General features: G+C 47.1%; 1 protein-coding gene across 1 annotated transcript in view; it reads right to left on the bottom strand.

Moving 5' to 3' along the window:
- The window catches only part of LOC142575041 (testis-specific serine/threonine-protein kinase 3-like), a 75,758-nt gene that overhangs the window by 18,519 nt on the left and 36,148 nt on the right, over positions 1-21,091 (bottom strand). Inside the window, exon 6 of the mRNA XM_075684007.1 lies at positions 12,134-12,160. Coding sequence (XP_075540122.1) covers positions 12,134-12,160 — 27 coding nt within the window. The remainder of the gene's footprint in view (positions 1-12,133; positions 12,161-21,091) is intronic.

The raw sequence follows: 21,091 nt of genomic DNA, 5'->3' as shown, positions 1-21,091 counted from the left end.
GTGGTAGAGCACCAGCGTCAGAAGCGTAGCTTTAACAAACTTTAATTTGCAAAATTATATTTCAAAGCGTTTAGGCATATATGTTACAGGGATAATCACCATGTCACTTCTTTTTTGAAGGAATAAATGCACCGTATAGCGCTACAGTAATGCTTATTTTTTGTTTCGCGAAAGCTTATGTATGATTTCAAGAAGCGCCCTCTGAGTTGCCAGGGGTGCCTCTCGTTTTGCCCTCCGCTCCTGCATCTCTATTTCGTGCTGCTTCTGCAACCTTCCAAGTTCTGCACACCACAGCTCTTTGCCGTCATCCAGCATTCGCTGATGGCCCTCCCATTTCAGCCTTTTCTGGTCCAGCTGGTCCCTCTCCAGACTGAGGCGCTGCTCTGTCAGGGCAACCTTTCGCTCCTCTATAGAGCACTCTGTGGCTCTCATCGACTTCTCATAGTTCAGCCTTCGTTCGAAGAAAGCCAGGTTGCCTCACTCGGCAGCCCTTCTCACACCTTCAAATAAATGTTGAATGAGACGGGCACTGTTACTGTTTGTAGATAGGAAGTGACAAACTACTCCACACAACATTTGTATTTCGCATGTGCCCTAACTACACACAGAGTATACTTGTCTTCCCCGCACCGTCCCTCTTAAACTACACTAATCAGGGTCAGGCTGTGCACTTGTATGCTCAGGGGAGTTCCTGCAGGTAGGCATATCCAAATCTAGCAAAGGTTCATCGCCTAGTGGTACATCTTCATACATTTGCAGCAACTGTGTTGTCGTTGGACTTTCTTCGTCCGGGTTCCCTGTGTGAAAATAGAAGACACCACGAATTCAGTAATATTATATTATGGTTGGCATTACTTCTTTTGGCTGCTAAGAGGCAGTGATCAGAAGAAATGTGAGTCATATCAGCACATCTGCATCTTCCTGCTGCTTAATGCAGGCCCGTGACGTCACCTTAGAACATAGTTTTGGCGGCATGCTGTTGTGCTTTAAACACTTCAACTAAATAGCATGTGTCCTTTCACAATATGTGTTGACAAAAACATGTCTCTGCTTGGCGCAGTGCACCATTTGAAATGTGAAGTAAAGTCTTTTCATGTACAGCCAGTAACTGTGACGTTAAATGGAGCGTATTGTGTAGAACATTGCACGTACATCATTGTTGCATTGTTCCATTGATGATGCTCTTTGACATATGTTTGCATACGTTGTGATGCAGCGCTGTCTGACTTACCCGTGCTCAGTTGAAATATATGTTTGCGAACCCGACATGCTATTGTTCTCATGTTAAAAACATTGCATGTATATCAAAGTTGTGCAATCGTGGACAAATGAAATACGGGCAACGGAGAGCATTGCCGATAGTACAATCAGCGCAACCTACTGACCATGCTCAAGTCAGGTGGTGAATGCGAGAGTACGTGTTCCCCTGCAATATGTTCGACTGCAGTTTCTTGTGTGCTAGTTTTTGTCATAACCCCGCACTGGCGCACCGCACCAGTGGCGCGCCGGTGGGGCTTCACCTGCGCATGCCACAATTTAAAGATCCTGGTCCTCTGTTGTAGCTCGTTGTCTGTGTTTACGAGGTAGATTTCCAAGCCATCCCTCATCATGCTACGCCTCGAGAAGCCGATTAACAGTCGACAACTGGTGGTCTGTAATGCTGGCAAATGTCACGTTGCGGCACATTATATGAGTAAAGAGCCATCATGTGAAGTCTGTCTTCTGTCGACACACCAGGCATGGCTGAGTTCTAATAGCCTTAGGAACACCGGGTCCTGCAGTTATATACAATAGCGCCCACATGGCAACGCCGAACCGTTAAGGTGTGGCTCTTTTGCAAGCGGCGTTTTTGACAGTACAATTGAGTGCCACAGGCAGTGTTGCCTTCCAGCAGTTAAAGCGCCGGTGGTAGCGAGCAGACGATGGTGGAAAAAATAAATACATAAATGAAAAGGAACGTTTGACAGTGAGCAAAGCAAATGCTAGTCTCGCACGTGCGGGCTGCCTTTAGGAAACACCGCGCGGCACAAACAGCTGCTTTGACGGCAATGTCAACGATGCGCCGGTATAATAAAACTAGCATACAGGAAACTGCGGTCGAACAGATCACAGTGGGACACACACTCCCGCACTCACCACCTGCATTGAGCATGGCCAGCAAGTTGCGCTGATTCTACTATCTGCCACGGGCTCCGCTGTTCGCGTTTCATTTATCCACGATAGTACTTCTCACCTGCGTGCAGCTCTTGACTTGCATTTGCATTAGTTGTGGTGCAATGGTGTCTGTGTAATCCACATTGCCTGAATCAAAATTAATGTTGGCAGACATGTCAGTGTTCCTAGCACTATTTCTCTTCAGTGCTAAAAGGAATTCATGTTGCCACAATGTTTTCTCTGGTGCTGCAGTGTAGTGCAGCCCCTACAGAGCACAGTTCTTCCTACTTTCTGCAGTGGCTTAAATAGACATACTTGAGCTAAAACCCCACCTGAGTTAGGTACAAAAGGTCGGGTGAGCAACATATGAGCGGTCCTTCACTGTACAGATAGCAACTAAAATACAACTAATGTTGTGGAAAGCTAATGCGGAACATTGTATGACATACACTAAGGTATGTATTTTGTAATGTTGACATGCATTAAGTTTACAATCACAATACCATAATATGATGTTCTAACTTCGCACATATTTACCACAATCACAGCTCCGCATGCACGTGTAGCTGTTAATTGTGTTACAAATAGCAATATATCACGGCAACATCGCGGCAAGAAGCTATAAATGCAGAGCTTGCGCATTTCTCCTGGAACGAAAAAGTATGTTGTGCTGAACAGTGTAAAAAGTAAGTATGTGCTGAACGCGGTGTTCATGAAGTGCATGGTGCTGTCTTGCAGACACTCAAACCTTAAATGTGAGGTCGGCCCCGTTGGCAACGGCGACAGCTATTTGGCCAACCACGTGTGATGCCGCGGCAGCATCTCTCGTGTCGGAGGCAGCACTACGCTCAGCAGCCGAGACGGCTGCGAACGCGCGCAAGCTACTTTCCGCGCAGTAGTAGGCCTGACTTTAAGGCCAAAATCATCTGCTCACTGCGAATTCTCCTGTAGGGGATGATGCTTTTCTGAAAACTGCTCTTCAGTTGCCGACCTTCAAAGCGAGCGCTCTAGGTGAATACAACGAGTAGACGTCGAACCACCGCAAGACAGAGAAACAAAAATAGGCGCTGGCAATTACGGTGAATAGTACTTACCTCCTTATGTTCGCCCGGTCGTTGCGTCGGTACTGGGCGAGCAGCCGGTCCAGCCTGTCGAGGAGCTGTCGTTTCTTTGTTCGTACAGACGCTTGCCCATCCTGCCGGATCGGCAAATGGTTCACTGCGCGGACCTCGCGCAACCAAGCGAGGTCATCTTGAAAGAAAATTGCGTTCGCATAAGTGTGACCACGTTCGTCGGAGCCATTTCGAAAATGATCGTAGGAACAAATGTGTAGCCTTCGGCTAAGGCGCGCCTCGGCTGCATTCGTCCTCAAGTTTGGCTTCGCCAGTGGATTCGGCCGTCTCTCCTCGTCTGCTTCTTGCCCAGCCGAAGCATTTCCGTGTTAGGCCTACCGGCCACGAAATCGATGGCGTCTAATGAATCAATCTTCATTACACACGTCTGTTGAGTCAAAGAGATAAGCGTAGTCGCTTTTCCCAGCTTAGGAACTGCACACGTTGGCACGAATCAAGCCCAGTTTGGTGCTAAGCTAGAGCCATCGCTTCGATGGGTGCCAACATGTTTGTTTACGCAAAACTTTTGGGGACGCTATTTGGGCTCCCACTAAATCGGTGAAATAGCGTTCCCAAGGCAAAACGCAAATGCAGTTTGTGTTTCGCGCATGCGCAGTGGCTTCGACGTTATTTCTTTGGGGCCCCAAAACGCTTGTGGCCCCTATTCTAAAACTCTCTACTAAAAAAAAAAAACTTTACGCGACGTTTTACTTAGAGCGCTTTCATGTGTTTACGAGTTTCGATCGTTTGCATTTCTTGCTATTTACAGAACTGTGAATTACGGAGCTTCAATATTTATGTACCCAATGCATCCTAATTTACACTGTGCACCTTGAGTTATGCACCTACATTATTTAAACCTAATTATGAATTATGTAGCTTATCTGTGAGTCGGTAACATAGTGTAATAGTAGTATTTGGTTGTGTCGCTGGAGCTCTTTTTTGTGCATATTTCTTGAACTTCTAGCCTTACTCTCCTCTGTAATGCAATTGCCTCTGAGGGTTTATTAAATAATAATAAATATATAATAATTCTAACCTCTACTTTTTATGATGAGCATTTTCATTTACTTCATAAATAACCTCGTTCTTGTTATGTTAATGTTAATCTTGTAACATGTAAAAAGATTGATAATATTTCACGTAGCAGAAGGACACGATATAGGATATCTAACACTTGCAAAATATAGTCAGATTGCCTTTTGGAGGTCTTGTTAAATTAATGCCTGAATTAACCCATCCAAAAATTGAAGTAATGAATAACACGAGATAGAAATACTCGAATGCATCAATCCTGGGGGCAACGGCGAAATAGTTTTGGGTGAGCTGCGTGTCGGCGCTGCTTTAGGGCCTTCGTACTTTCATAGAGTCCCAGCAAGGTGAAGGAAATGAGGTGCGGCACTCAACATGGCGGCGATTAGAAAGTCCTAAACTAGTGAGATGTAGAGAAGTTCAAGTTATACCGTGAAAGATTGGTCCGACAACATTTTTCTGGGTGAACAAGGTCAGCGTCTTTTCGAGTTACAGCTAACGGACGATACAAGGATCCTAGGTCACTTTTTGAGAATTGTTGCAAGAGGACTACTTCAGAAAGTGCTAAATATGTTAATAAAATTTGAGCATTTGTTAAGGAAAATAAATGTTTCTGAAATATTGTCCAAGTCAGGGTATCATCTAACGTAATAATCTCGTAAACAAATTATTAACAACTTAACGATCGTAACATCACCAGTGTAAATGCATATTTTAGCAAAGGTTGCGTCGACACCGTTATTGTGAAATAGTGGAGGGCGTTATACAAAAAGTAACAACTCCAGCACTACGTGCTGGTTTCTATAATGTACAGCAAATTTTTGTCACATTGTTAAGCATTTGTCCCATGAAATAATTTCTGCTTCTCACATGTAATGGATGGGAAATGTCTAAGCCGAACCTTTGTTGCTTTTCATGGAGCTCGTGGCTGCCGGCCGCGGGTGCTGCTCGCGCGCATTCGCCGAATAACTCGAAATCGATTATGACAATGATGACTTAATGGCATCCATGTTAAAACGAGGCGCTCACACATAGGTTACTAGGCCTGGTTGATTTTATCACGTATACTATACATGCCTTTTATCAAGAATCTTTATTTTCCAGGTAAATTTACACTGTACCGCTACATACGACTGTAAGGCATCCGGTCGTATTTATCTGTTCCCTGCTTTTTTCTACCTTATTCTCTGAACGTATCCTGTTTATCTCGACTGCTGACCGATTGACGCTCCCATCCACTTTAGGCCTAAGAACTTCTGGTAGCTGTACGTTGCCTACGGTTCCGACTGGGTTAATCCCTTCGCATTTCAATAAGATGTGCTGAGCGGTCTCCAGACTTTTGCAGCATACGCGTGCGTTATCTAGTCCCGAATATTCGCTCAGGTATCTTTTTGTCCTTAGGCGACCACCTCGAGCCTCAAAAAGCAAGCCACATGCCTTTGTGTTATCGTGCAGATTTTCCCTTCTAATTTCTTTCATCTCATGCTTGTAAATATCCGTGGACCATTCTGTTTTCGTTTCTTGCGTCCAAATAACACTCTTTGTTTCACCAACTTTTCGTATGATTCGTCCTGGTTGTCCATCTTCACTTTCATTTACTTGGTTGCCAACTTTTCTGACCCTTTTCTCCGTTCTGTGTTTAGGCTTTTTGGGTACAGATACTTGTGCACTTTAGCCTCGCGTTTTTTTTTATCGATGTTCATGAGGTCATTCTTCAAAACTAATTTCGCTCTGCACTTCTTTGGCTTCAAGCTAGGCTCAAACCATGTCTCCTTGCACTGCCTCATTTATAATTTTGCCGTGGGCTCCCAAGGACAACCGGCCCACCAATCTTTGGTTAACTTCCAACATAGTCCAGATATCCGATTTCAGGCTCCATGCATCACGTCATACTCACTGTGGCCTCACAGTGTTCTGTGTTTCGTTGTTGCAGCATTCCGCTTCCCATGTATTTTCAGTTCTCTTGGTGGATGCTTCAGTAAATCCTTCCTTCGTTTATGTTATGCCGAAGTATTTATATTGCTTGACTATGGCTATGACTTGCTGTTGGATTGACATGTAATTACCCGTCTTTTTATTAAAGCTCATTATTCCTGATTTCTCTGAGTTAAAATCGTATCCTGTATTTGTCACTGTGTTGCCACAGATATTCGCAAGTGTCTGTAAGTCGCTTTTATTGTGCACTAGTACCAATGTGTGCTCCGCATACATTAGTCCAGGGAGCTTCTGTTGCCCCATTTGTCCATTAAATACGTAGGGCAAATCAAACCCTACTTTGCTGTTTTACAGTCGTCTTTCTATGCCCCGCAACACATAGCGGGAACAACAATGGAGACAGAAGGCATCCTTGCTTCAGTCCGCGTGGAATTCCCACAACTTCAATAACGTTTCGACCTTCCCATACAACTTGCACTACGTTATCTCTATCTCCCTCAGGAGCTTCACGAAACGGCCTTCTGTGCATTCGTGCATAAGAATATCCCGTAACAATTCCCTGTCTACGTTGCCATAGGCTCCTTTACTATCTAAAAATTCTATCGATAATGGTCTATTCTGAGCTACTGAAATTTTTTATACGCTGAGTTAGTGAAACGTATTATCCTCGAATCATCCGCCTGACCTGCACCAATTCTGCAGTTTCCTCGCAGTACGTCATATATTCCGACAGATTTCGACAGCTCCAATTTAATGGCTTGCATTACCATGTTAAATCTCACAGAATCTACTGCAAATGGCCTGTACGAGCTCGCCTCATCCTTATCATCTATTACTGTTTAGATGAGGTTCATCCTGCTTGCACGCCATCCAACCGCCATTTTTTTCGTTCTAATCATTTTCTCCATGGCATAAGTGAGCAGCGCCTTGCTCTTTAGAGCGAGGTTTTTGATTGGCTGTATTTGTAATAGACCGGGTCCTGCTGCCGTGTTATTACGGACATTTTCTTCTCTTTTATTTCGAATAAAAGGTTTCTATGCTAAATTTTGGTCTCTTCGGCTTCTCTGTTGTTGTTGGATCTGTTGAGTCTGAGCTACGTTTTGTTTCGTGTAGAAGTTATCCCTACCCCGGTCATGTACTAATTGTGGCCATGCCGTCCCTGCAAACTTCTTAATCTCATCCGCCCACCTAACTTTCTGCCGCCCCCTGCTATGCTTCCCTTCCCTTGGAATCCAGTCCGTAACCCCTAATGACCATCCGTTATCTTCCCTCCTCATTACAAGTCCTGCCCATGCCCATTTCTTTTTCTTGATTTCGACTAAGATGTCATTAACTCGTATTTTAACCCTCACTAAATGTGCTCTTTTCTTATCCCTGAACGTTACACCCATCATTCTTCTTTCCATAGCTCGTTGCGTCGTCCTCAATTAAGTAGAACCGTTTTCGCAAGCCTCCAGGTTTCTGCCTCGTACGTGAGTACTGGTAAGACACAGCTATTATATACTTTTCTCTTGAGGGATAACGGCAGCCTGCTGTTCATGATTTTGGAATGCCTGCCAAACACACTCCAGCCCATTCTTATTCTTCTGATTATTTCCGTCTCATGATCCGGATCCACGGTCACTACCTTGCCCTAAGTAGATGTATTACCTCACCACTTCCAGTGCCTCGCTGCCTATTGTAAATTGCTGTTCTCTTCCGAGACTGTTAAACATTACTTTAGTTTTCAGCAGATTAATTTTTAGACCCACCCTTCTGCTTTGCCTCTCCAGGTCAGTAAGCATCAATTGCAATTGGTCTCCTGAATTACTAAGCAACGCAATATCATCAGCGAATCGCAAGTTACTAAGGCATTCTCCATTAACTCTTATCCACAATTCTTCCCATTCCAGGTCTCTGAATACCTCCTGTAAACACGCTGTGAATAGCATTGGAGAGATCGTATCTCCCTGCCTGACGCCTTTCTTTATTGGGATCTTGTTGCTTTCATTACGGAGGACTACGGTGGCTGTGGCGCCGCTATAGATATCTTTCAGTATTTTTACATACGGCTCATCTACACCCTGATTCCGTAATGCCTCTATTACTGCTGAGGTTTTGACTGAATCAAACGCTTTCTCGTACTCAATGAAAGCTATATATAAGGGTTGGTTATATTCCGCACATTTCTCTATCACCGGAGTGATAGTGTGAATATGGTCTCTTGTTGAGTAGCCTTTACGGAATCCTGCCTGGTCCTTTGGTTGACCGAAGTCTAAGGTGTTCCTGATTCTATTCGCGATTACTTTGGCAAATACTTTGTAGGCAATGGACTGTAAGCTGATTGGTCTATAATTTTTCAAGTCTTTGGCGTCCCCTTTGTTATGGATTAGGATTATATTAGCGTTCTTCCAAGATTCCGGTGCGGTCGAGGTCGTGAGGCATTGCGTATACAGGGAGGCCAGTTTTTCAATAACAATCAGCCCACCATCCTTCAACAAATCTACTGTTACCTCATCCTCCCTAGCTGCCTTCCGCCTTTGCGTAGCTCCCAAGGCTTTCTTTACTTCTTCCGGCGTTACTTGTGGGATTTCAAGTTCCTCTAGACTATTCTTTCTTCCATTATTGTTGTGGGTGCCACTGGTACAATATAAATCTCTATAGAACTCCTCAGCCACTTGAACTATCTCATCCATATTACTAATAATATTGCCGGCTTTGTCTCTTAACGCATGCATGGGATTCTTGTCAATTGTGAGTTTCTTCTTCACTGCTTTTAGGCTTCCTCGTTCCTGAGAGCATGTTCAATTCTATCCATTTTATACTTCCTTATGTCAGCTGTCTTACGCTTGTTGTTAACTTCGAAAGTTCTGCCAGTTCTATTTTAGCTGTAGGGTTAGAGTCTTTCATACATTGGCGCTTCTTGATAAGATGTTTCGTCTTTCGTGGGGCCGTATAACCTAAAACTATTCCAATATGTTTTTATTCCAATCTCCTGATGTCAAATTTGCGTAACCGCCGACGCAAGTGACCCGCACGGTTGTCTGAACAAACTAATCAAATGCTCCCCTCGAACATAGGATCCTCGTCTTTGTTTGCTTGAAAAACGAATAACATTCCCTGCACTGAGCGGCTTGTCTAATCTAATTGCCTCACAAAAGGCGAGGATCATGCTAAAGTGGAGAGGGATTCGATGGGGCCGAGCCAGTGCACTGACGTTCGATAACCAGATGAAGAGGGTGGTGCCGGCGTCTGCGATTGGTCCGCTTTCTCTTACTTTGCTTGCGGTGGCTCTTCGACAATCGCGGCGCCATGAAGCTTAACAATGGCGCTAAAACGGATCCTCAGCAAAAAACAGTTGGCAGAACGAGGTCGTAAACATGCCGAAAGTTCCCGGAAACGTTACAGGGCCACGCAAAAAGTTTTATTGCACGCAAATAAACCCATGCTCTCGGGCAGGGGCGAGTAGCCAGTGCCGGAGCGATCGGCGGCAGCCATCTTTTATTCTTTTCGGAACGGGACAGCCTGCGACCATTCAGAAGTCCGTTTTCTTCGGGCGTATTAAGGCATCTTTAATGCGTATGCGTCACTTTGACGCGGTGAGTTTTTGCGGTTTTGTGACGTCGCGTGAAAGGCAGGTGAAATGGTTGCAGCCCGAAAACTTTTGCCCAATATCCGAGGGCTAAGGGCAAAAAGGCGTCGAATCAGATATAACTATTCTTGTTTTGTTCAGTCAAATCATGCATAATCAGTGTTTACACGTCATATCAGATGAGGAGCTATCGCTGTTTTCGTGCCATCGCGTAACAGACAGGTGAAATCGGGGTGGTCCAAAAAAAGTTTTTGACCAATTACGGTGGGCTGATTGCAGAATTGGAATAAAAAAGTTTGCAATAGTTTTACGTTATAGCGCCCTGGTTTCAGCGAAGCGAGTGAGGTAGGCGGTCGCCCCGACGATCCACTTGTTTCCGGATGTTCACGTCGGAAACGGTCCCAACAAATCCATCCCGATCTGCTGAAAAGGTCCGCAAACAGGTTTCATTGGCTGTAGTAATCCCGCAAGCATTGTCGGTGGTGTCTTGCGTCGCTGGCAGTCTCGGCATGTTTTGACGTAACGGGTCACGGCGGCGGTCATGCGCGGCCAGTAATACCTTTCTTCTACCCTCGACTGCGTCCGGGAGAATGGAAGGTTCCCAGCGGTTGGGTTGTCACGCAGGGCGTGCTGTACTTCTGGACGCATCGCGGACAGAACCACATGAAGGTTGTTGGCGCAGACTGGTGAGAAGTTTTTTCTTTACGAGTAGTAAAGAGGAAATATCAATAGCCAAGAAAGTGGATGGGGAAACGGCGCTGCGGTGACTCAATTGGTAGAGCATCCCACGCGAAATGGGAAGGTTGTGGGATCGTTCCCCACCTGTGGTAAGTTGTTTTTTCATGCACTATCAATTCCATTAATTTATCCTTTCCTAATTTCATTTAATAAGCACAAGTAATTTCCCCTATGTTGTCCTTCGTGTCGGTGTTTGCTGGCTTCTTATGATAGGACTAATAAAAAATTGGGCCCCTCTGTTAACACCCTTCTCGTTCTATACGAGTGGGTTATCTTGAAGTGAGATCGAAGACTATCGTCGCTTAAATGCCCTTGGGACAGTGTCGGCGTTCTCTTCCAAGTACTCGAAGAGGCTTTTTAGCTTCAAGCCTGCTCGTTGTTGTTCAGCGAAGCCTTCCTCGCTGATTATTTCAAGGAAGGCGTCGTCTTCCTCGTCATATTGCGGCGGCGGGTCAATGATGGAGGCGCGTGTTAGGCAATCGGCATCAGAGTGTTTTAGTCCGGACTTGTAGTTTACAGTGGGGTCATATTCTTGCACTCTGAGGCTCCACCGCACGAGCCGTCGTGAAGGGTCCTTTAAATTAACTAGCCAACATATGGCGTGATGGTCGCTGACGGGTTTGAATGGCCTGCCACATAGGTAAGGGCGGAATTTGGCTGTAGCCCAAACACAGGTGCGACAATCCTTTTCAGTCGTAGTATTATTGCCTTCTGCTTTTGACAGCTACCGGCTAGCGTAAGCTATCACCTGTTCGACTCCGTTTCTCCTCCGGACTAGAACGGCACCGAGGGCTAGGCTACTGGCGTCAGTGTGGATTTCGGTATCGGCATCGTCGTCGAAGTGCGCAAGTACCGGCGGTGACTGCATGCGTCTTCTGAGTTCCTGAAATGCGTCGGGCTGCGGCGTTTTCAACTCGAACTCGATGTTACATTTAGTTAGATTTGTCAGCGGCTCAGCGATGCGTGAAAAGTCATTGACAAAGCGCCTGTAGTAGGCGCACATGCCAAGGAATCTATGCACTGCCTTCTTGCCGACGGACTGCGGGAACTTTGCGATGGTTGCTGTCTTCTGCGGGTCGGGGCGTACTCTACATTTGCTGATGACGTGGCCTAGGAACAGAAGCTCATCGTAAGCGAAGCGGCACTTTTCCAGCTTCAGAGTGAGCCATGATGCCTTGTTGGCCTCTAATACTGTCGTAAGCTGCGTAAGGTGATCGTCGAAATTTGCGGCGTGGACGACAAAGTCATCCAAGTAAACAAGACAGGTGTGCCACTTCAATCCTGCTAAAACCATGTCCATCACGGGCTGAAACGGGGAGGGCTCCAAGCAGAGTCTGAATGGCATAACCTTGAACTTATAGAGGCCAACTGGCGTGATGAAGGTGTTTTTTTTTCATCTCTTTCGTCGACTTGTATTTGCCAGTAGCCAGACTTGAGGTGGATAGACGATAAGTATTTGCGGTTGCAGAGCAGATCCAATGCGTCGTGTATCCATGAGATGGGGTATACGTCCTTCTTCGGTGATCTTCTTCAGTCGACGATAATCGACGCAGAAATATAGGGTTCCGTCCTATTTCTTCACCAAGACTACAGGAGAGGCCCACGGCCTTTTCGAAGACTGAATGGTTTCATCGCGCCTCATTTCGCTGACTTGTTGCCGAATAGCTTCACGTTCTCGAGTCCAGACTCTGTAAGGGCTCTGGCGGAGTGGTTGAGCGCGCTCTTCGGTTGTTATGCGATGCTTTGCGACTGGTGTTTGTCGAATCGTCGATGACGTCGAAAAGCAGTCTTCTTATCCTCGGCGCAGACTTCCGAGCTTTTGCTCATGGGGAGACTTGGATTAATGTCGAAGTCTAGTTCGGGAATTATGGTCGTCGAGAGGTAGATGCGGCCGAATCCGAGAGGACAAATGCATTGCAGGTTAGCACAATTTCCTCGATATATGCGAATGTCGTTCGTGCCCTTGTTAACGTGCTTGAACTCCTAGCTGAAGTATGTTAGCATCATTTCCACTTTCCCTCTGTGGAGTCGAGCGATCCCTCTTGCGACGCAAATTTCACACCCGAGCAGTAGACGTTGGTCGCCCTCGATGACGCCTTCTACGTCAGCGGGTGTTTTGGTGCCGACAGAAATAAGAATGCTGGAGCGAGACAGGATGCTCACTTGATATTCGAGCACCCTAAAGGCGGGTTGACTACGAGAACTCTGCGGCGGTATCGCTTGGTCTTCCAACAGCGTTATCGACTTCGACTTCAGGTCGATGATTGCGCCGTGTTGGTTCAGGAAGTCCTTGCCGAGAATGACGTCTCGTGAACACTGTTAAAGGATAACGAAGGTGGCACGTTAAGTCGGGTCATGAACAGTACTTCCTGAAGTGCAGATTCCATTCGGCGTTATGAGGTGTCCTCCCGCGGTTCGAATTTAAGGGCCTTTCCATGCAGCCTTGCTTTCTTTAACTGGGCAGCGATGGGTCCACTCATGACGGATTACTAGGCTCTTGTGTCTACTAAGGCGGTGACTGCGTGGCCGTCGGGCAGCACGTCGAGGTCGCTGGTTCTTTGTCGTGAGTTGCAGTTTGGTCTTGGCGTCGGGTCACGACTGGGTGGTGTTGACCTGTGGCTGGAGCGTCGTGTAGTCAGGTCTTCTTTGTCTGCGTATTCTTTGCTTCTAGGCATCGTCGGGATAGCGGTGTATTGTTGATATGTCATAGCAATAGCCTTTTTGGTGTCTTCGTCGGCGGCGGAAGATCTTCGTCAGTTCGATGAACACCAGCCGCACCTCCATTGGTTGGTGCTTTTAGTTTTCCAGATATGGGCTGATGGAACGGTCCCAGGCTGGGCCAGTGTATGGACGGCGCGGCGGCGACGGGCTGCGGCCTGGTGACGGCGAACGGGACTGTCGTCGAGGGCTCCACTGAGCAGTGACGAGGTAATCGCCGATGTCACGAGGGTGTTCACCTTTCCGAGGGCGCGGTGCGTTTACGGTGCGTTCACGGTGAATCCTCGCATTCCCAAGTCGCGGTATGGGCAGCGGCCGTACGCATAGCCCGCTTCCCTGCAATGGTAGCAGAGCGGGTGATGGTTGGGGGCGCGCCAAATGTTCGCCTTCCTCGCGTAGCTGCGCTGGGCGACGGAGGACCGTGCTGGCGGCGGCCGCGGTGGACGACGGAATTGTGGCGTTAAAGGGCCCTGGGGCGGTCGCGCAGAAGGCCTTGACGGCGGGCGACGGCGGCGTAGGTCATCGCTTCCGGCTGGGGCTGCCGTGATAGTGGTTGCACCTCAGGAACTCCAAGGAATCGCTAAAGCTCTTTGGCGATTGAGGCCGCTTGATGCTGCAACCTCGAGTACAACTTCTGCAGCTCTTCACATACGACCGCTCTGATATTCTCGCCGAGATCGTCGGTGGGTATTGATTGAACTCCGGTGTAGATTGTAGAGTTCGTGCGGCGGTTGAATCACTGGGTCCGCATTTCGAGTCTCTTCTCGATGCTGGTGGCCTCGCGACAAAACGTGTCGATGGTCTTCGGTGGGCTTCGTATCGTTCCAGAGAAAAGTTCCTCCACACCACGCATGAGTAGGCGGGCTTTCTTCTCACACATTTCCGGGTCGACATGGCGGAATAGGCGGCTCTTCTTCTGCTTGTGATCACGATCGTCTCATTAGGCAGTTGCACTCGGGTTTCTAGTAGAGCTAGGGCTCGTTTTCGGCGTACGACGCTTGTAAATGTCTGCAGGAAGCAGCTTCTGAACAGGTCCCCTGCACAGGTACCCAATTTGGAGGAGGCCCAGGTTCGGCCAACAAACAGCTAGTTTCATTACCAAGCACCTACATCAGACGTCACGTGGTAGTGACGGTGAAGATAGCAGCGAAGCTGTGAGTAATGAAACTACCGGTTTCTTGGGGCGAACCTGTGCCCTCAAAAATAGGACACACTCAAGGAAGAACGACAGCGGCAAACGCAGTCGACAATCGCCGAAAATCTGATCAGCGTGGAAAGCGTGTCGCCTTTCATACATGAGCCAGCGAACGTTCCAGAGTCCCCGCGTGTCTTCCAAAAAGTTCTACATCATTCGCGTCGCGTACACATGCAATGAGATTACACAAGTTTCGGCGACAACAGACAGCGGATACAAGCATCGATAGCATTTCAGAAACTTGCGCTACACTCAGGCGCGCCCTGCGCTTAGTGATAACATTTGTTAGACGGTGAAAACGCTCACGGGTAAAAGATAAACAAGTTCACGTGTCCATATGGTTCCAGATTCTTTTGGGGACTCTTTGTCCCTTTGCGAGTGCTATGCACTCAACTTGCGCACTTTTCTCTCGCACGAGCTCACTCGCCACCCCTTTTTTTTTGCTGCTCAGTATTTGCTGCAGTTAAGGAGCACCTTCTCTTCGTGTTACCCAACTTTTTTACTTCTCAATAATTTCTAAACGGCTGCTTACGCTCTTCTATAGCTGGCTTTGTTTCCTTGTTCCACCACTTACTCTTTTCAATCCGACAATTTTTTGCCGCGTCTGTCTTAAATCCTGCTACATAAAGTCTAGCAGTTCCTTATATTCAAAGACTGCTGTAGGAAAAGCCTTTACTCGGTTGCGGGACGGCGGTGCCATCTAGGAGCAATGGCTCTCACGGAGTCGGCCTGGCGCCTGCAGCCTGGAGTGTACTCGTCGCGGGAATAATGGGCGCTAGTTTTGCGTCCAAGTGCTGCTCCGGACTGTCGTTCGAACTACAAGAGTGTCTATTTCACCTGCAACTCTGCCTCAAGTTACGAATTAGGGTTAGCGACGATGCCTTAGAGCGCCATCGGCGTGTTGGGGCTAACCCTTCAAGTCGACTACGGAGCATACACATCACTCGGACGAGACGCGAACAAGTGCGTGTTGGCCGCGCGCCGATCAGCCGACGCTGGACGAGGAGCAACATGGTTAGACCCACCGCGGCACGTCTAAGAAGACGAACACGAACGACGAGACATTAGATATGAGTAAAAAGTTGTTTGAATATGGCAAATCTTCTGGAAAGCCATTTTCAATCCGGTACATTAAGCTCAACACCGGGTAAAGTGCTGGGTTTACTGTTCAGCTACCGACCACGTTTGTGTCCTTGAATCTGGTAACAGTGCTTCCGTTTTGACAGATGCATCACCTGCATCGATGTCGGCTTCTGACACTCATTTGTTTTCTGACTAAAAGTCCCGCTATACTCACCGTGATGAATCTTTTTTTTATTTACCAATATTAGCAACATCGTCAATAAACGTGAGGCACTGTCATCAGTCTTGGACGCCTGCTCCGCCGATGTAGTTCTACTTACTGAAACCTCGTTGTCGTCAAGAATTGACAGCTCTCAGCTATTTGAATGTGAAGAAAGTACGCTATTTATTGCTGCGATTACTGTGACAAGCATGGTGGTGGCGTGCTTATTGCTGTAACCGATAATCTTGTATCGCATATGATTGTAAATGTCTCAGACTTGGAGTTCATTTGTGCTTGCATTTCTTTAAACCACAACGAAGTTATTTTTTGTGCATGCTCCCGCCCACCAAATGCTGCTTAAGATTTCTGTGAAAAATTACATGACGTGCTTAATTATCTGGTCCCACAGTTCCCGCGCCCTCCATTATTTCTCTTGGGTGACTTCAATATCTCTAAATTTAACCGCACTAGACCTGTACCGGCTGTATCTCAAACATTATCTGGCGTTTCGTCTTTTGCTGCCATGTGCTTAGACTTTAACTTCACTCAGATCGTTTCCCAGCCTACTAGAATTCGTCCTACATCGGCTAATTGTCTTGATCTCATTTTACAACAGCACCTGGACTTGTACACTCGATTTCATACATACCTGGTATAAGTGACCACAGCCTTATTCGTTTCGTTATAACAACGTGCAACAGGCGTCAGCCTTCGCCAACAAAAACGTTTAGAAATTAAAAAAATTGAGATTATGTCTCAATTAATAAGGAGCTTGCAGTATTCTTGGATGGCTGCATTCCAACATTTTTCGATTGTACAGTGGAAGAGAACTGGATTTCCTTTCAATATAAAGTCGCAAGTCTCGTTAACGGACACATACCATTACAAAATATTTCAGGTAATCAATGGGAACCTTGGTTTAACACAAAATTAATGAGGCTACGGCCCAAAAAAAGCGTCATTTTCGTTTAGCGAAGTCTACAAACAGTCTTGCTCGCTGGCGTGTATATCGTGATAGTCTGTGCTCCTATCGCATTGTTTCAAGCAAGCAAAGGATTTTTTTTTTTTTTTGGAGAGCAGCACTCCCTTCTTTCCACCTACCCTTCCAAGTTCGGGAACTTTGTTAACCCTACAAGAAGTCGCGTTATTTCTCTTGTTAACTCTGCTCGACACGTGCTGCGCAATGAGGAATGTTGTGCTGTCTTGAATGACGTCTTCGCGAGTGTGTTTACAAAGTCAACTGCCGATGTCACGCCGCAGCTGCGTATTCACCTATTTCTTTCCCATGGATGCAATTGTAGTCGATTTTGCTGGAATGGCTAAATTAATTGAGAAACTAAAGCTTTCGTCTTCATGTGGTGATGATGAAAGTAATGCAAAGTTTGTGAAGAACACGGAAGTTTACCCTTCAGTTTTCCTGTCACACCTCTTTACACATTCAATTGAACGGAAAAAAAGTACGCTATATATCGCTGTGATCGCTGTGACAAGCATGGTGGTGGCGTGCTTATTGCTGTAATCAATAATCTCGTATCGCATGTGGTTGTAACTAACTCAGACTTGGAGTTTATTTGTGCTTGCATTTTTAAACCACAAAAATGGGGGCACGACATCGTTTTAGACATGGAGCGTTCACCAATGCCACTGTTCCAGGTGCGCCTTCTTCTGCTGCTTTGCCCTTGTCTACCGCATCATGTGCTACTCAGGAAGCAGTCAGCGTTCCAGCAACCTATCGCTCCTTGGAATGACCGCCATCGCCAAAGTTCAGATTCATTCCTGCCTGCTGCTGGCAACCAGGAGTATCAAGGTGACACGTCGCCACTATCAGCACGGGATACGCAGCTTGTAGGCCATCATTTGAAGGCGCCCCGCTGGGGAACGACACCGTTTTAGACACGGAGCGTTCACCAATGCTTGTGTTCCAGGTTAGTTACCTGAATTAGTTACCTGAAGTTACCTGAAGTTAGTTACCTGAAGTTCTTGCTTGAAGAGCAGCAATCACTGTCTTTTTGTGGTGTCCTGCCCCAGCGAGATGCCACTTGCTATCAAACGCTTTAAGAACTTGTGCTTGTTCATATGTCGGGTACGCTTACTTCTTTCTGGAGACGTCGAATCAAATCCTGGCCCCGTGACCTAGATATCATTTTGGAATCGTTGCGACGTATCGAAACCGGTCACGATGAAATTTGAAATGACCTGCGAGCCCTTAAAAGTTTGCAGGCATCTGTCGACGTTTAACAGAAGCAGTTATCCGTTAGGCTTCAGACGATTGAGGGCGATCTCGAATCGATTAAATGTATTGTCAATAGCTCGTCATCGGAGTCTCCTGAAAAATTCCATGCTATCTCGAGGCAGCTTAGAACAATAGGGATGCGTTGTGAGGATGCCGAAATTAGACTTCGGTGGTGTAATTTACTCTTCTTTGGCATCCCTGATGAACGAAACGAATCATGGTCATCATCTGATTCAAAAGTTATCAACTAGTGCAGTGAACACTATGGCACGCTCTAAGAAAAGTTTACACCCTCTGGAGTGTATATTTGCCACACTATAATAATCGTCATCTGTCTTGCCCGCATTTCCTTTCTTACAAACGCTGCGCTCGTTACTTTATTGTCGGGAAATGCTGTGTCATGCTGATAACGTGCATGCCGTTCGTTACTGGGAAGTACCGGGCTCGCCGCGTTCAAGAAAGGAAATGCGGACAAGACAGATGACGATTATTGTTGTGTGGCAAATATACACCCCAAAGGGTGCAACTTCTTTCAGAGTGCATCGCCATCAAACCCATCCGAAAAGAACGCGCACACCACCTTGGCCAGTTCAACAGAGAGACGAACAGGCCAATAATTGCAAAATTTTCATTTTTTAAGCATAAGCAAAGCATAATAGAAAACGGCTACAAATTCAAAGGCACGGAATTCGCCGTTCGCGAACACTTTTCCTTCCAAACGCGCATCGCCCGACGGAAGCTCATTGCCTTCGCAAAAACCAGGGGCGTGCCGTTGAAGTTAACCCTCGACGAACTGGGAGTAGATAACACTACTTACAGGTATGACTCCCTGTCCGATACCGCGGTACCACTTTCGCGATAGGTAGAACTTAACCCGATAACATGCGCGTCTGACAACTACTCTGCTGCGCAACATACGCACATCGACCCTCGTCGCCACCGTCGAGAAGTACCCGTTGCTCCGGATTGAAGATCTCTGGTCAGCGTTGTCAGGTGGACAGAAGTTCACCAAGCTCGAACTCAGAGGTGCTTACCAACAGCTGGTGCTCAAGGATGCCTCCGGGAAGTATGTCACAATATCGACAACTTTGGGGTTTTTCCATTACACGCGCTTACTGTTTGGCGTGGCATCAGCCTCAGCCATATCACAGAGGGAGATGGACAGCCTCTTCAGGGGCATCAGGCACGTGGCGGTGCACTTGGATGACATCCTGGTTACTGCCAGCGACAACGGGGACCACATGCAAAACCTACGCAACGTCCTGGCCCGACTGCAGAACGCCCGCCTCAAGCTCAAGCTGGAAAAATGCATTTTCGTGGCCCCTCGGGTTGCGTACTAGGAATCAGCGGCGTAGCCAAGGGGGGGGGGGGGGTCTTATGGGGCTTCAGCCCCCCCCCCGAAATTTTTTCGTGCTCTCACGCGCCGCTGACCAAAAGAACCCCCAATGCCGGAGACCATGCTCGATTTTGTCTCGAATGTCCTTTTCACGCTCGAAAAAACATTTTAGCGTGAAAATTGCGAAATCGGGCTGCATTTCGCGGCAACGCCCATGCACTGGGAGTCACATATCGTAGCGCAAGGAGCTCCATCCGGGCACAAAGTTCGAAAGGCGTGGCGGGCGGGCTCGTTGAGGTATCTCGCTGAAGCTGCGGATCCTAGCGAGCGCTTGGATTTCAATTCTTAAACTTTATGTGTATAAAGTTCTATTAAACTTTTTATGGGAAAGGCGTATTGACCTTTCCAAAGTCGTGCTTTGGATTTTCAATTCGGGAACTTTGGTGGTTTAATATTGTTCTACACATCTGACGCGAAAGGTGCATTGACTTTTCTAAAGTCGTACACCGGACCATACAACGAGACATGCGAAATCACGGCACTGTCAGACAACTTGACAAAGCACGCAGCGAGGTGCGATGCGACGAAGGGTTGTGGTGGCTCATTTGTGCCGTCATGTCAAAGCATCCATGTCCATGCGCCATCTATACCATCCATGACCATCCATGCGCCAAAGCATCCATGTCAAGACACTTAAGCAAGCAAAGGTAACTACGTTCTTACTTATTTTTCTATTGGGACTTTTATTCGCAAGGACACATTGAGGCTCTCCTTTTTTTTCTCCCTAGCCGCGGGTTGCCGAACCAGTCCGAGCGCATGCATTTTTCTCATGCTGAATTGACCACCGCGTGGCGCATATCGATGCGCATTCGCTTTCGTCTTGACGTGTGTATTTTCGCCTCGCAGAGTTTCTGACGCTTTCTGGCTAGCAGACGAGAAAGTAGAAACAATGCATGGCCGCTCGCCGCCATCACTGCGGAGACTCGATGGATTGCAACGCGTTCGCTTGAGTGCAACTTCTCCGGAAAATTTTGTCTCGCCGCTGTATAATACTGAGAAGCATGCGTATGGTTCTCTCAGGACCAAGCGTCTCACATTTTCTTCGATATTCCTTCGGTAGCCATACTAGGTGCCCCAAGTAGCCGTTCGATTGTAGCCAACATGCTTTCGTTTCCGTTATTTCACTGCGGTGCCCCCCGCCCCACAAAAGAAAAAGACATTGTAGGGGCGCAGCTAATTGTCGGACGGTGAAAGTTCGATTTTTTTGCTTGTTCTTTTGCGGAAAGTAATGGGCCGCGGGATGCTTCAGTTGCCGCATACTCTTATTATGTTATTGCGGTAGCAATTATATGGGCGCTCCGGAGGCATTCCTGCCATCGCCGTTGCCTTCATTTTCGTTATAAACTACAAGGGCGATAACGTTTTGACCACGCGCCGCATGCTGCATGCGCGAGTGAAAGCCTAAGGGGGGGGGGAGTGGGTCGGAAGTGGTGAGCTGACGATCGTGGTACAGTCTCGTGTGCGCAAGGGAGAAAAGCGGGGAGGAAGTGCGCCGCCTTCTGTCGCGCGTGATACATCAGGGGGAGCGGACGGAGGAGGGGGGGCTGTGATCTGTGAATCTGTGGTTGCGCCACATGTTTATTTGCCTTGTTTGACGCATCATATATAGGGCTTTTTCTTAGATACGTAGATTGATTGGAGACTTATACGTCTATTTAAATATCTTGATGCGAGGTTATGTGTATATGCGCAGTGAAATTTGTTTCGAATGACACTTTTTAT

Source organism: Dermacentor variabilis, chromosome 3 (genome assembly GCF_050947875.1).
Source record: "Dermacentor variabilis isolate Ectoservices chromosome 3, ASM5094787v1, whole genome shotgun sequence".
Taxonomy (NCBI): domain Eukaryota; kingdom Metazoa; phylum Arthropoda; class Arachnida; order Ixodida; family Ixodidae; genus Dermacentor; species Dermacentor variabilis.
The sequence above is the reverse complement of the archived record's forward strand: the minus strand, read 5'-3'. Positions and strand labels throughout refer to the sequence as shown.